At 32.9% G+C, this 13302-nt stretch overlaps 1 protein-coding gene across 2 annotated transcripts in view; it reads right to left on the bottom strand.

Moving 5' to 3' along the window:
- Positions 1 to 12280, bottom strand: part of Usp47 (ubiquitin specific protease 47) — a 21624-nt gene extending 9344 nt beyond the window's left edge. The window contains exon 1 of one of the 2 annotated variants that reach the window (XM_017628122.1): positions 469 to 535. In XM_017628122.1, the coding sequence (XP_017483611.1) occupies positions 469 to 520 (52 nt within the window). In that variant the 5' untranslated portion in view covers positions 521 to 535. Of the gene's footprint in view, positions 1 to 468; positions 536 to 12249 lie in introns of those variants that run through there. The other variant, XM_017628124.1, reaches the window with a different exon arrangement.
- Positions 12281 to 13302: the final 1022 nt, after the last annotated feature.

Here is a 13302-nt window from a genome sequence, read left to right on the forward strand (position 1 = left end):
GGTAGCGCCCAATAAATCTCGATCAATTATTCTTTCGGTAGGAAAAAATGAAAATGTTTCACATTGATTTGATCCGTTTTAGTGAGTTAAAAAAGGGGAACAGATTTGTATGAGATTTCTTTTCGTATAAATATGCTCTAATTATCGAGAAGTACGCCTTCCTCTTTTGCAAATATATCCTATCAGAAGTATATAAAATGTGGATATCTTTAAATCAGGAGCAGCTAGGATTTCAATTTAAGCGGATTCTTAACCTTAAGATATCAACAAATACAACCCTGCTTTCAGATTTTGTCGACATTTTTATGCAACCTATCTTCGCTTCCTGCCCACCGTGTATAGCAGGTATATGTGTAAATATGGCCGAATATATATAATGATGGTAGCCTAATTTTGGTGGCATTTTTACGATTTTGGTGAGCCATACATACACTAAATACAACTCAAGTTTACAATATAAATACATACATGTCGTTCCCTTTTCCTTTTTCGCGAGGCTGAAATCACTTGCGATAAACATTCGACACACATGTGAATTTCTTGAGCTACTAAAGTGCCGGGCGCACGTTGCAAATATTATTGAATATGAATTGCCTATGTATAGGTACACACATAAATACATATATGTACGTACAAATATTTGTACATATACATACATATAGCTGTATATGAATACATATGTGTATGTATGAAAATGCATACTTTTCCACACACTGATTTTCGATTTCCTCTTCCTCTACCTTACGATTTGTCTTCAGATTTCTGGCCATTCAATTTTGTTGCAGCCAGATGAATAATACATTTTAGTATATTCTTGCACACTTTCGTCGGCAATCCACATTTATTTCAGAATCGAATTATTTTTCATTTTCGCAAACTGTGTTAATCAAAGACGACAGTCAGCTATTTGCGCGAACTTTTAATGCTTTGCACTTACATACATATCACTAGCTTAGAATGAAAAGTTGCTAAGTCCCATTTTTAAAAATTTTACAAGAGATGAAAAAGACTTCTTATAATCATATCGCCTTATTCATAAAAAGTAAAATAGATTTATAAAGCTCTATAAAGTGATTTCGATTTATAAAGCAGTTAAAGTCTTCTTTATTTTTTAACCGATTTCCAAAAAAGGAGGAGGTTATCAGTTCGTCGGAATATTTTTTTTTATTTATGTTACCGCATAACTTTGGACCACGTCAACCGATTTCGAGAATTCTTTGTGCATCGGAAAGGTAGTGTCTCAGAGGTAGTCCCATACTAATCTGGTTTAGACCCGATCATTGGATCATTAAATAAATATATATATTTTCTTTTTATATGAGAATTGAAGTCGGTTTTTTTTTGCTAAAAATTACTTATTATGAATATGGATGATTTAAAATTTTTCTTTCATTGAATATAAACGAGAAAACATAAAACAAGTACCTTTATCCTTTTCGAAACAATGCATTTTTTTTATTTCTCTAACCTCCTGTATCAAAATATGAGTTTTCATAAAAAGTGGACTTAGCAATTTTTCATTCTAAGCTATCGATATTTGTTTTGATGTTCGTTTCAAAATATTTTCATTTTTATGTTATTACTTTCAAAATTGCATACACCTATGTATACACGTACATATGTACATATGTACATTAGACTGTCCCAAGAATATATGTATATGGAAAAAAATGCGTTTGCAAATTTTGATATCCATACCCTCTATATTTGTGCTTTTTAGCCTAAATAACATATCGTCGGTGATACTGCAAAACGTTCTTTGTCACTTGTCACCTCTAGTACTTAATTGATATGTTATCTGTATCTGATCGCTTCCGGCAACCGTTCATCTTATCAACCAAAGGTAGACGGTTTTCTCATTCATTTATTAGAGTGTAACGATTTACAGATGCATTCCGGTGCACGTAAGAGACCTAGTGTCAAGGGTATTAATAGACATAGACCACCCACATAACGGTAATTTCAAAAAAACTCAAGGCTAGCTATAATTCAGGGGGAGTAATGTTTGTCCGATTTCAAAAAAAAAAAATTGAAAATCAACACGGTGCTTAAGAAGGCCAAGCTCTTTTGAAATTTTTGCAATTAGCAATGATCAAAGTTGAAAAAATTGAGAAAAGTAGGGGCCCATTAAAATGTAACCTATAAACCTGTACCTATAAAACTGTCAACAAGCTACATAAGTCCAACAATATATATAAATCCTCTTTTTAAACCTTGTTCGATTTTTATCAGATGGAAAATAATCAAGCTATTGCATCAGGTACGAAAATCACGATTTTTTTGGTATAAAAATAAAATAGAGGGTTCCGAAACTATACGGGACCTATTTTCATGTTATACTCGACCATACCTACAACCTGCACTAGGTTTTGTTTCGGGTGTATTTCATGACATTTTTTTTTTTTGAGCACTGTGTAATTTGTGTATGTCCTGAAAATTTGCAATTGTAGAACAGTTTTTAATTGGTCTGACAGGGCGTATGATGAACATTAAATTATTAAACTCAACTTTTATAACAAATCGCACGTTTAATAATAAACAGAATTGTTTTAAAATTTAAATTTTGTAGAAAAACGCAAGCAAAGTTTGATCAATTCATACAGTTGGTATACAAATGGACGGATAGAAAGACACATTTGAGAAATTTAGTTATCTATTAGGCTGAATATGCTCCTTATCAAGCTTATTAATTGGATGATGAAATCTCTTAAAACGTAAATTTTGGATTACTTCTCTATATTATTAAACGTGCGAAATTGTTTTCCTACTTTAAAAAAAGTCTTTCATAATAATAAATAAACAAAATAAAGTGTTTTAGTATTTGACATGTCCACTCGGGTTGATTAACAGGTCTATTCTGCACGTTACCGAAGATTTTGTAACCGGAAAATTGTATTTCCAAAAAGTGTTACCAATTCTTGTCACCGCGATTCTAGGTACGTTGGTAATGCAGTTAAAATTCAGCAATTCAGTTATGAAGAATTGTGCAAATCCTGGCATTGAATATTTCACGGGGCAATAATTCCAGCTTATGAGATGGTAACAAACCTTACCGGTTACAAGAGTATACAGAATGCGAAAAGGGTTTAAAAATTGACAGGAACTTTATTTACCGGTTATAAACTTTTTATTACCAGCGCAGAATAGACCTGTAAATAACAAATGTTGAAGTATTAATTAAAAATTTTGAGAAATATCCTTAGAAAATTATTTCCTTTAATATCCTTATATACTTATATTCGTGGATTTAAATTCAACTAAGATTATTCAAAATGCATTCAAAACTAAAAGTCTTGAGGGATAATATTTTTATATTATTCTGATTTTTCTGATAACTTTGACTGCAAGTCGACACGGGTAGCCGTGGTCCGAATTACATAAAACTTAATTTGGATTGGTTTTTAAGACATAACCAATAAAATGAAGGCGTATGCGTTAAGAAAAAACAACTTTGATTTTTTGATAATTAATTTCATTTAAAAGAGATGGCGTGTCGTGCAGTTCAGCTCCAGCGCAATGCATAATTTTAGGCGCAGTAATAATAATGCGGTTATTAAATATATCTCTACTTCCGGCGAGGTAGATGTCGAGGCTAGTTCTATATTCTAGACAAAAGTTATCGAATACTTTTAATTATAAAAGTCATAAATAAAAATCAGTCACTGACCTTCAATTGTTAAATCATACTTATAAAAGTCATTTGTATAAGTCGTAGTAAACTTTTGTTGCCCAACACCTTCTTAACTGCGAAAAATGTTAATGAGTTTTCTACGAATGATCTAAAAAATAAAAGTCGGTAACTGATTTATATTGATATCTTTTAAAAGTAAAAGTCACTCACTGATTTTTATTGATGACTTTTATAAATAATTGTCTTCAATATCTACGACATACATATAACATAAAAATCAAAAATAATTGTTATTTTGGATTTATAATACAAAAATCAAAAACAATTGTAATTTTTTTTAATTTTGCATAAAAATTGCAAATAATAATTTATTTTCAAATTAGTCTCGCTGAAAAAGGAAATCGATTGGTACTATGTATCACTTAGTTGTAGAACATTTCCTTCATAGTGAATTTTTCCATGACAGTTTTCGGTCCCTGGATGAGATAATAATGATAAAATGGGCTTGGTCTATTCCTTGTCGTTATGTCAGATTGTATACAAAAAACAACGTTAAATTAGCATCAATATTCTTGTGATTGCAACTTTTCTTCTTGAGCTTTGTTTGCATTATTGGGCGTACATTTTTTGCTATCACAGCAAGATCGATTTAGTTTTTCTTTTTTTCGATCTGGAGACAGCCATGCTGAGCTTCATTAACCATTAATGCATGGACCTAGTACTACATACATTCTAGCATGTTTCGGGCCCGGCAAAGTCGATCAGCCTCAGATCGTCATCGGACGTTTCGTCGTGCATCTTGACCTTGAAATTCGCAAGCACGATTTTGATATCGTGACGGAGACAGCGCTCATAGAAGTGACCCCTGGACGCCCCGCGATATGTTGAAGAATCTCGCTCTGATGCGGATTGTGGCTAGACTTTCGCCCACTGGGGTGAACGACAGTACCCGGTGACGGAGTCTCTCCCCACCACAAATCGAACATCGAATTGGCGCTTTACGTGGCAGCTGTAGTAGACGCCGCAAGCCTTCACATTTTCCTTCCATCGCATTTCTTGGATGTTCGTAATGTCAACCTTTGTCTTCTCGAGGACATCAACCAGCCGGGCAGAGGCACCTTACCCATTAAGGGTCCGGATATTCCCGGTGCACACCGCTCGTTGATATATATGTATGTACATAAGTATATAAAACGTATTTGTGTTATAAAGACGAAGTTATGACATTATAAAAATATTACATTCTAAATATAAACGATTAAATTTAAATTTTGTTTCTCTGGAGGTTTTGATTTTTTGGAATACTAAGCGCAATCTTCCTGCAACTGTAAGGTACAAATGTACATATGCATGTATGTTCATATGTACATATCCACATAGATTTAATGAGCAAAATGAGGATATATGTACGTATGTATATAAGTGGTAGGCCAACATTTGAAGGACGTGCATTTTTTTTTTGTTAGACAAGTGGATACAACGACGTCTGCGGACGAGAATACATGCACGTACATATGTATGTATTCAAAAAAGCATAAGTATGTAAGCATTCATGAGCAAAACTGTAATAAAATCACCATGAGGAGAAACGGTATGGTGTAGTTGGAATGGATTGCAGGCGATTGGAAGAGAACCCAGTGTGTTGCCGACGTGCTAAGTGGCATGCTTCGCTGCCGTTAGTAAGCCAATCAATGTCGCTAGGGGGACAACCGCCAGGACGATGGGTGTTCTATAGACACTCGTCAATTTACGTAAGTGCGGCAATAGAATGTAGGGTGCCGACAGTCATGGTACTAGGTAGTCTTTTGGCGCCGACAAACTGCAGCACCAAAACTTAAATGCGTCAAATATAACTTAGAAATGCGAAATGATAGGGAAAAGTGGAAGGGAGGTAGATTGAGTTAAAGGTGTCCTTGTGTCAAAACTTAATAGATGTACACACATTGAATTTTTTTAAGCTATTTTTAAATACCACAAACGCATTAGCATGCTGTTGCATAGTTGTTGGTTTATAAAACTGTATATAAGGTATATTCGTACATATGTCGAATTCTGGAAACAATGTTATGATTTGTATGCCGTTAGCTATGTATTTCTAAATAAATAAAATAAAATCTTTTATAAGTTCAACAAAAGCTTCTCTACTATTTTTATAATCGTTCAAGGCACACAAAATTTCAAAATAACGGAAGTGAGGCACATTCATGTACATACATATGTACATAAGGGTGTCGCAGGAAGTTTTTATTGCTTTAGGATGACGATAACCCCCTCTGACTGAAAGGCGGTAACTCCGAGGTGGCCCAATTTGGTTTATATCCGATCATTGGATCATGAAGAAATTAACGGTACTCATAAATTTTTATATGCGAATTGAAGTCGGTTTTGTTTATTGGTTAAAAATTTCTTGTTATTATTACAAAAATGAAGGGACTGAAATTTTACCGCGACTCTGAATGGTAGATGGTTTTTTCTGCGAAGTTTTTGCATGGCAAGGGAACACTCGCAGGTTTGCCATTGCCCTCCGAAGGGCGACTGTTATTAGAAAAAACTTGTTATGGATATTGCTCAAATGCTTCCTGCAGCGCCTTGGATCGCCCGCTGAGCACTTGTAAAACTTTTAAACTTTCTCGAAATTACTTTTTTCAATCTGGACGAAAACGCTACATCTATATATGTCATTACACGGATCGATTTAAAATTTTAACGGTAGCTTCACTAATACATTCTTTAAAGAAAAGTGTAGTCTTTTTTTTTTAATTAATGTAAAATTTTTGCATAAGCAATTCCACCGAAAAAATTATATTTTTTTCAAACGATTACACTGCTAACTATCGACTTTTCTGACACTTTTCACTTTTGTGAAAACACACGGTCATTTGCATTCCAAAAATTAAATTAAAGAAACGCGGTAAAGAAGATTGATATAATTTGCTCAAAACAATTGATAACCACACAAAAAAGCTATTAATTACAAAAAAAGAGCTTTAAGCACAAAAAAGTGTGTCCAATATATTGAACGATGGTTCTGAACGGGTTAAAAATAGTTCAATGGTTCTAATGTTAGGTCGAAAATATTCAAATTCTTTCCATATGTATTGGCAAATTAAATGACGAATATAAACAAAATAATCTTAAGTACTACATATGTATGTATGTATGTATGTATGTAAATATATACTTACATATTTCTAAAGTATTTATAGAACGGAAAATGTATTTTATTATACCAGGTGGGCAATGAAATAATTTGCCAAGAAATGAATATAGAACATTCATTTGCAGTGATCTACATACATATTTACATACATATCGGAAACGATCTTCAAAGTGACACAACTCCAAATTACGCGTTCGTCAGAAAATGCGAAAAACTATTTCGTCGCACATGTTAATCATATGGGCAAGGGAGACTTTACCTTAAATTTTTTTCAACAAATTTTAACAAAAATTTGCTCCAGCTTTTGCTTAAAAGTAAATAAGAGCTTTGTGAACATAATTTCACAAATGTCAAATTTTGAGTTAAGTCACTTTTGAAAAACGTGTGTGATATGCATTGTTTGTATGTATGTATGTGTATATAGGTATAGATGTACAAATCCCCGCAGAAAAAAATTTCAATTGATGAAAAATAACTCACTTTTAGTTAGCTTTTTTTGCGGTTTTTCTTTTCAAATATATAACTTGTAGTTAACTACAAACGCCTAACTTGCAACTAGTTGAAAAGTACAAGCTTCTATTTAAATATCCTCAAACAAATTTTACTTTGAATATAAATTTTTTCCACATTTCATAAATCCCTTGTCGAGTTCAGAACAAATAAATGAATATCAAAATTTTATACTTTCATTTTGAAGTTGTGTCTGACGGAAAAAGAATATGAGCAGAATGATGTAAACAAATGTGTTACGTTAAATTAAAGTAAATACACAGTAAAAAAATTTAAAAAAAATCTTAGTCATATTTTGTGTCCAAAAATAGTTAGTTACACCCTTGACTATTTCGCGGTCATCGCCATAGAAATATAGTTAGCTTTCCTCAAAGAGTGACTTTTAGTTCCTTCCTAATCAACTTCAAGTTAACTTATAGTTAGATACATTTCCTGCAGGGATGTAATTGCTTATTGCTTATATATAAATAAGTATCAATGTATTTAAAAAAAGATCCAGTTGAGTCATATATAAATTCAGACAGAAATAATACAAAACTATTATTTATTTAGAAGAGCGGGGAGCCTTCGTCTGGTTTGTTATGCTCCTATCAGGAAACCGGCTTTAATTTTTTGAAATTGGCGTTGATGTTAGAGACCAAAAGCCAAAACTAGCAGAATTGACGCGTTTCACTTTTTTCTGCTTCACTTTCCATTTTTTCTTAGCGTGAATAATCAGCTGATCAGAGATGCCAGTTTAACACCAAACAAAAACATGAGCCAAAGTCGAGTAATTTTGCCCAAAAGTGTTATATCTAATTAGTATGGGAACCAACAACAAACAAAGTTACCACATGGTAAAATGTTTTAGAGTTACCAGGTGGCAAAATTAACACAGTAGATAATATAGAACTATGAGCACCCTAAATAATAAGATCAGCCCTTGTATCAAAGCCACTTTCCAAACTTTGAGCCTGTCAATGCTTCTGCGTTATATGAAGCGTCCAAGACACTATTAAATTTTTATTAGAATCCGGCCGATTCCAATTTTTTTCAGATACAGATGCCGATTCCATAAAACAAAAGTAATTTTTAAGCAAAAAATACAGCCGACTTCAATTCGCATATAAAGATTTAGGAATACCGATGGGGAAAAAAGTATCGAAATCGGTTGACTTGGTCCAAAGTTATGCGGTAACATACTTAAAAAAAGTATTCCAACGAATTGATAACCATCTCCTCTTTTTGAAGTCTGTTAAAAATACAAACAAATGTACTGAAAAAGTGCATTTAACGATCACTCATTTACTTCAATACTGTCATAACTCAAAAAACCAAAAACAGCAGTTCATTTTACTAGTATCGCCCAGTTGTCGAAATTCGACATCTTTTTTCATACACTTTTGAATTTTACCTGTCATCAATACTAACTATACTATACTACAGCGAATTACAGGAAAACCTAAAATCGAATTATGGACGTTAATACCGGATTGATTAATGCTAATTCTACCAAGTCCTCTTCAAATTTCCTCAGTAGCATTTGAAAATAGACCGAACAAGGGACCTCGATTTTCATTTATAAAAAATACACATATGTATTTGTATGTATAGATGAGATGTTCATCACTGACAAATATGTCAAACATATACCAATCCAGACCGTAAATAAGTTGTCCCATTATATTTGTCTGAGAACCTCTTGGAGGTTAAAAACTAAATTGCCCACATCTACATAAACTCTTTCTTTTTTTCATCAGAATCGTTAACGGTTGCGAAAGTTTCTTGAAGGTTTACATCAAAATATAATATTTCCTTCTCTAACGGCGGTTTCACACGGGTTTTTATCAAGACTGGGCCAGAGCCCAATATTTTTTCATCACACGATTGGGCTACCAAGTTATACCAAATTTTATGCTACTAATATGTGTTCTAAAAGTGAAACAAATCTGAACATAAATATGATTTTTTAGCATAGCTCTCAATCCCTGCGCCACCTATCGGGAGACAAACACACTGATCTTTCTAAAAATTTTGCACAAAACAACAATCATTCAATGCGATTTTAAAATCTGGGAGAAAATGGTTCTCTATTAAATGATTCTTGCGATTTTATAAGTGTATAAATGTAGGTGTATAAAATTCCATCACCTTATATTAATTGGTTCCAGAAATAAGCGATATGAGAATTTAAGTTTGTACGGGCGGTGCCACGCCCCCATTTTCAAAATCGAACACTATTCGCCGTATGTACGGTATTGGCAACATATGTCGCTGTTTCAAATTTCAGAACGTTAGCATAGACATTTTTATGAAAATTTGCTGAATTTTCGCGAGCTTTGCACAAAGTTAAGAAATTATATTTTTATGTTTTTTGTTGTAGAATGGACCATATTTTTATACAAAATTAGCGGAAAAAATATTAGAATGAAAATTGTTGCATATATTGCGAAAAATTTGCTGTGCCAATACTTTGTTCCGGCAGTGTATATGAAATCAATACTATACTCATGGAAAAAAATGTATGGTGCTTGGAAAAGGGCCCGTGGCACCTGCCATACAGGCTGAATTTGTTATACTACCACCTGTTAAAAATTAACTACAATTCAAAGTATTTTGTAAGTTAAATTAATTATTACAAAATGAATGTCGATCGAGTCGTTACATTCCAGAAATGGTGACTCTTAGAAACAAAAGTGTCAAGACGGGTTTTAGATATAATTGCATGATTTACACTTTTTTCTAACCTAGTTTTATGATAAACATTACGGTTTAGCTGAAAAATGGTAAATATCAATTTATGGGACCTTTGATCTTGAATTTTTTTTTACAGAACTGGGATCGATTTGGACTTTTTCCATTTAATTTATAATGTCGTTCGTAATATTAGTACCAATTTTCAACTTAATGCTAGTTGCTGCAACCTTGAAAATCTAACTTGACCAANGGACGGGTTTTAGATATAATTGCATGATTTACACTTTTGTCTAACCTAGTTTTATGATAAACATTACGGTTTAGCTGAAAAATGGTAAATATCAATTTATGTGACCTTTGATCTTGATTTTTTTTTCTACAAAACTGGGATCGATTAGGACTTTTTCCATTTCATTTATAATGTCGTTCGTAATATTAGTACCAATTTTCAACTTAATGCTAGTTGCTGCAACCTTGAAAATCTAACTTGACCAAGATAGTAGGAAATAATAGTAGTAGCAATTAAAAATATTAGTTGCGCGGCGTATAATGTACTTCAAGAAGATTGATAAGTGATAACTTATGGAAAAAATTGTGATACTATGTTGAAAAATTTTATTGAAAAATCCCCATCTCAAAAGATTTCTATCTGCATATCTCCCATACAACTGATTGTTCAGATATGAGACTTTTCATTGTAACTCCTCCATTTATGCAGCTGGAAGATGAAATTTTGCACTATTTTCACTCATTTTCAACGAAAAGCTTAAAGTGGGAATGACAAGCATCAGGTTCCTATAACCAATAGCCTTTATACAACTGATTGTTTAGATACATGGTTTTACTTTAATTTTGAACCCGAGCAATTTCGTGAGCTATTTCCTAATTAATTTTACTTCTTAAATAATGTATAAGCTATATCTCCTATACCACGCATTGTTCAGATACATGCTTTTTCGATATAACTCTTTAATGTAGGCAGCACACAGTAGTGAAAATCATTTAAGCCAGTTCCAGAGATGGAATATGGTGCAGTTTGGGCGATGCCGGCATATTAGCACGTAACGTAACNTAGATTGATAAGTGATAACTTATGGAAAAAAATTGTGATACTATGTTGAAAAATTTTATTGAAAAATCCCCATCTCAAAAGATTTCTATCTTCATATCTCCCATACAACTGATTGTTCAGATATGACATTTTTCATTGTAACTCCTCCATTTATGCAGCTAGGAAGATGAAATTATGCACTATTTTCACTCATTTTCAACGAAAAGCTTAAAGTGGGAATAAGCAATTTTCTAAATAATTTTACTTCTTAAATAATGTATAAGCTATATCTCCTATACCACGCATTGTTCAGATACATGCTTTTGCGATATAACTCTTTAATGTAGGCAGCACACAGTAGTGAAAATCATTTAAGCCAGTTCCAGAGATGGAATATGGTGCAGTTTGGGCGATGCCGGCATATTAGCACGTAACGTAACAAGAAATATTCGAAGCTGAGTTGTGTTGACCCAACTTTCTGTCATAACATTTCTATTTTTTTCTATATTTTAGTCAAAAGCAAGTTGTGTGAGAATAATGACGCCCAAGTAAGATATTTTTATGCAAACGCCAAAGAAATCCTTCACCAATCAATGCAAATTCACTAACAAAACATTTGAACATAAAATTTAAAAGCCAGAGCTAAAAATAAATCGGCAAATATGTAGTTGTACAAGACGTTGCAGTTCTAATGCTTCTGGCGCTTCTGACAATTTTCTTTACATACCTACATACATACATATGTACTTGTTTTATTTCCAACCCATTTTATTTTCGTTGCGTTTGTATGATTTTGTTTTTTTTTTACCGCGGCAATAAGGGACAATGAATGGGAGGACGCATTGGAAAGATTTGCGGTCGGGTNCGTATAACGAAAAAAATCTCACCACCTGACGCTGTATTCGAAGCTGAGTTGTGTTGACCCAACTTTCTGTCATAACATTTCTTTTTTTTTCTATATTTTAGTCAAAAGCAAGTTGTGTGAAAATAATGACGCCCAAGTAAGATATTTTTATGCAAACGCCAAAGAAAATCTTTCGCCAATCAATGCAAATTCACTAACAAAACATTTGAACATAAAATTTAAAAGCCAGAGCTAAAAATAAATCGGCAAATATGTATGTAGTTGTACAAGACGTTGCAGTTCTAATGCTTCTGGCGCTTCTGACAATTTTCTTTACATACCTACATACATACATATGTACTTGTTTTATTTCCAACCCATTTTATTTTCGTTGCGTTTGTATGATTTTGTTTTTTTTTTACCGCGGCAATAAGGGACAATGAATGGGAGGACGCATTGGAAAGATTTGCGGTCGGGTGACGTTTTGAGACGTAAGCGGATTTTTGGCGATCTGAATCCCATGCCAAATATCTATCGCATACTACATACATGTGTATACTAAGCTTGTTAAGTGGTGATCAGGCTAAAATCGGTCCCTTACAATTTGAAAACATTCGAATGTGGTCAGTCACATTTGTTCATTCATATTATTTAATACTTTGTTGTATATGTATGTTCATACGTATGTATGTACTTATGTATGTATATACATAGTATACACATATTAAATGTTCATTTAGATAAATATATGCTCACTAGAAACTGATTTCTGCCAGTTATTCTATTCGGATTATAGAAGCATCTTCCGCTACCGATATTACCCACACACCTATTAAAGTTAAGACTTTTTTTTGTATATTTTTTCAAAATTAGTTAAAGCCTGCGGTGTCATGTGATAGTCCTCGGCATATAGCATCACGTAAACAACCTTATTTTGCGCTGATTTAAAAAAACCTACCGCCCACAAGGCCATTTAGAAATACATACGTACATACGTACATATATACTTACATGGGAACAAAAATAATAATCAAAATTATTTCAGAACAAAATTTTCGGTGAAAATTTATAGACTTTTTTNCCCTTACAATTTGAAAACATTCGAATGTGGTCAGTCACATTTGTTCATTCATATTATTTGATACTTTATTGTATATGTATGTACATATTTATGTGTGTACTTATGTATGCATGTACATAGTATACACATATTAAATGTTCATTTAGATAAATATATGCTCACTAGAAACTGATTTCTGCCAGTAAGTTATTCTATTCGGATTATAGAAGCATCTTCCGCTACCGATATTACCTACACACCTATTCAAGTTAAGACTTTTTTTTTGTATATTTTTTCAAAATTAGTTAAAGCCTGCGGTGCCATGTGATAGTCCTCGGCATATAGCATCACGTAAACAACCTTATTTTGC

Source organism: Rhagoletis zephyria, unplaced genomic scaffold, assembly GCF_001687245.7.
Source record: "Rhagoletis zephyria isolate East Lansing unplaced genomic scaffold, Rhagoletis_zephyria_1.1 Rzeph_scaffold_05751, whole genome shotgun sequence".
Lineage (NCBI taxonomy): Eukaryota > Metazoa > Arthropoda > Insecta > Diptera > Tephritidae > Rhagoletis > Rhagoletis zephyria.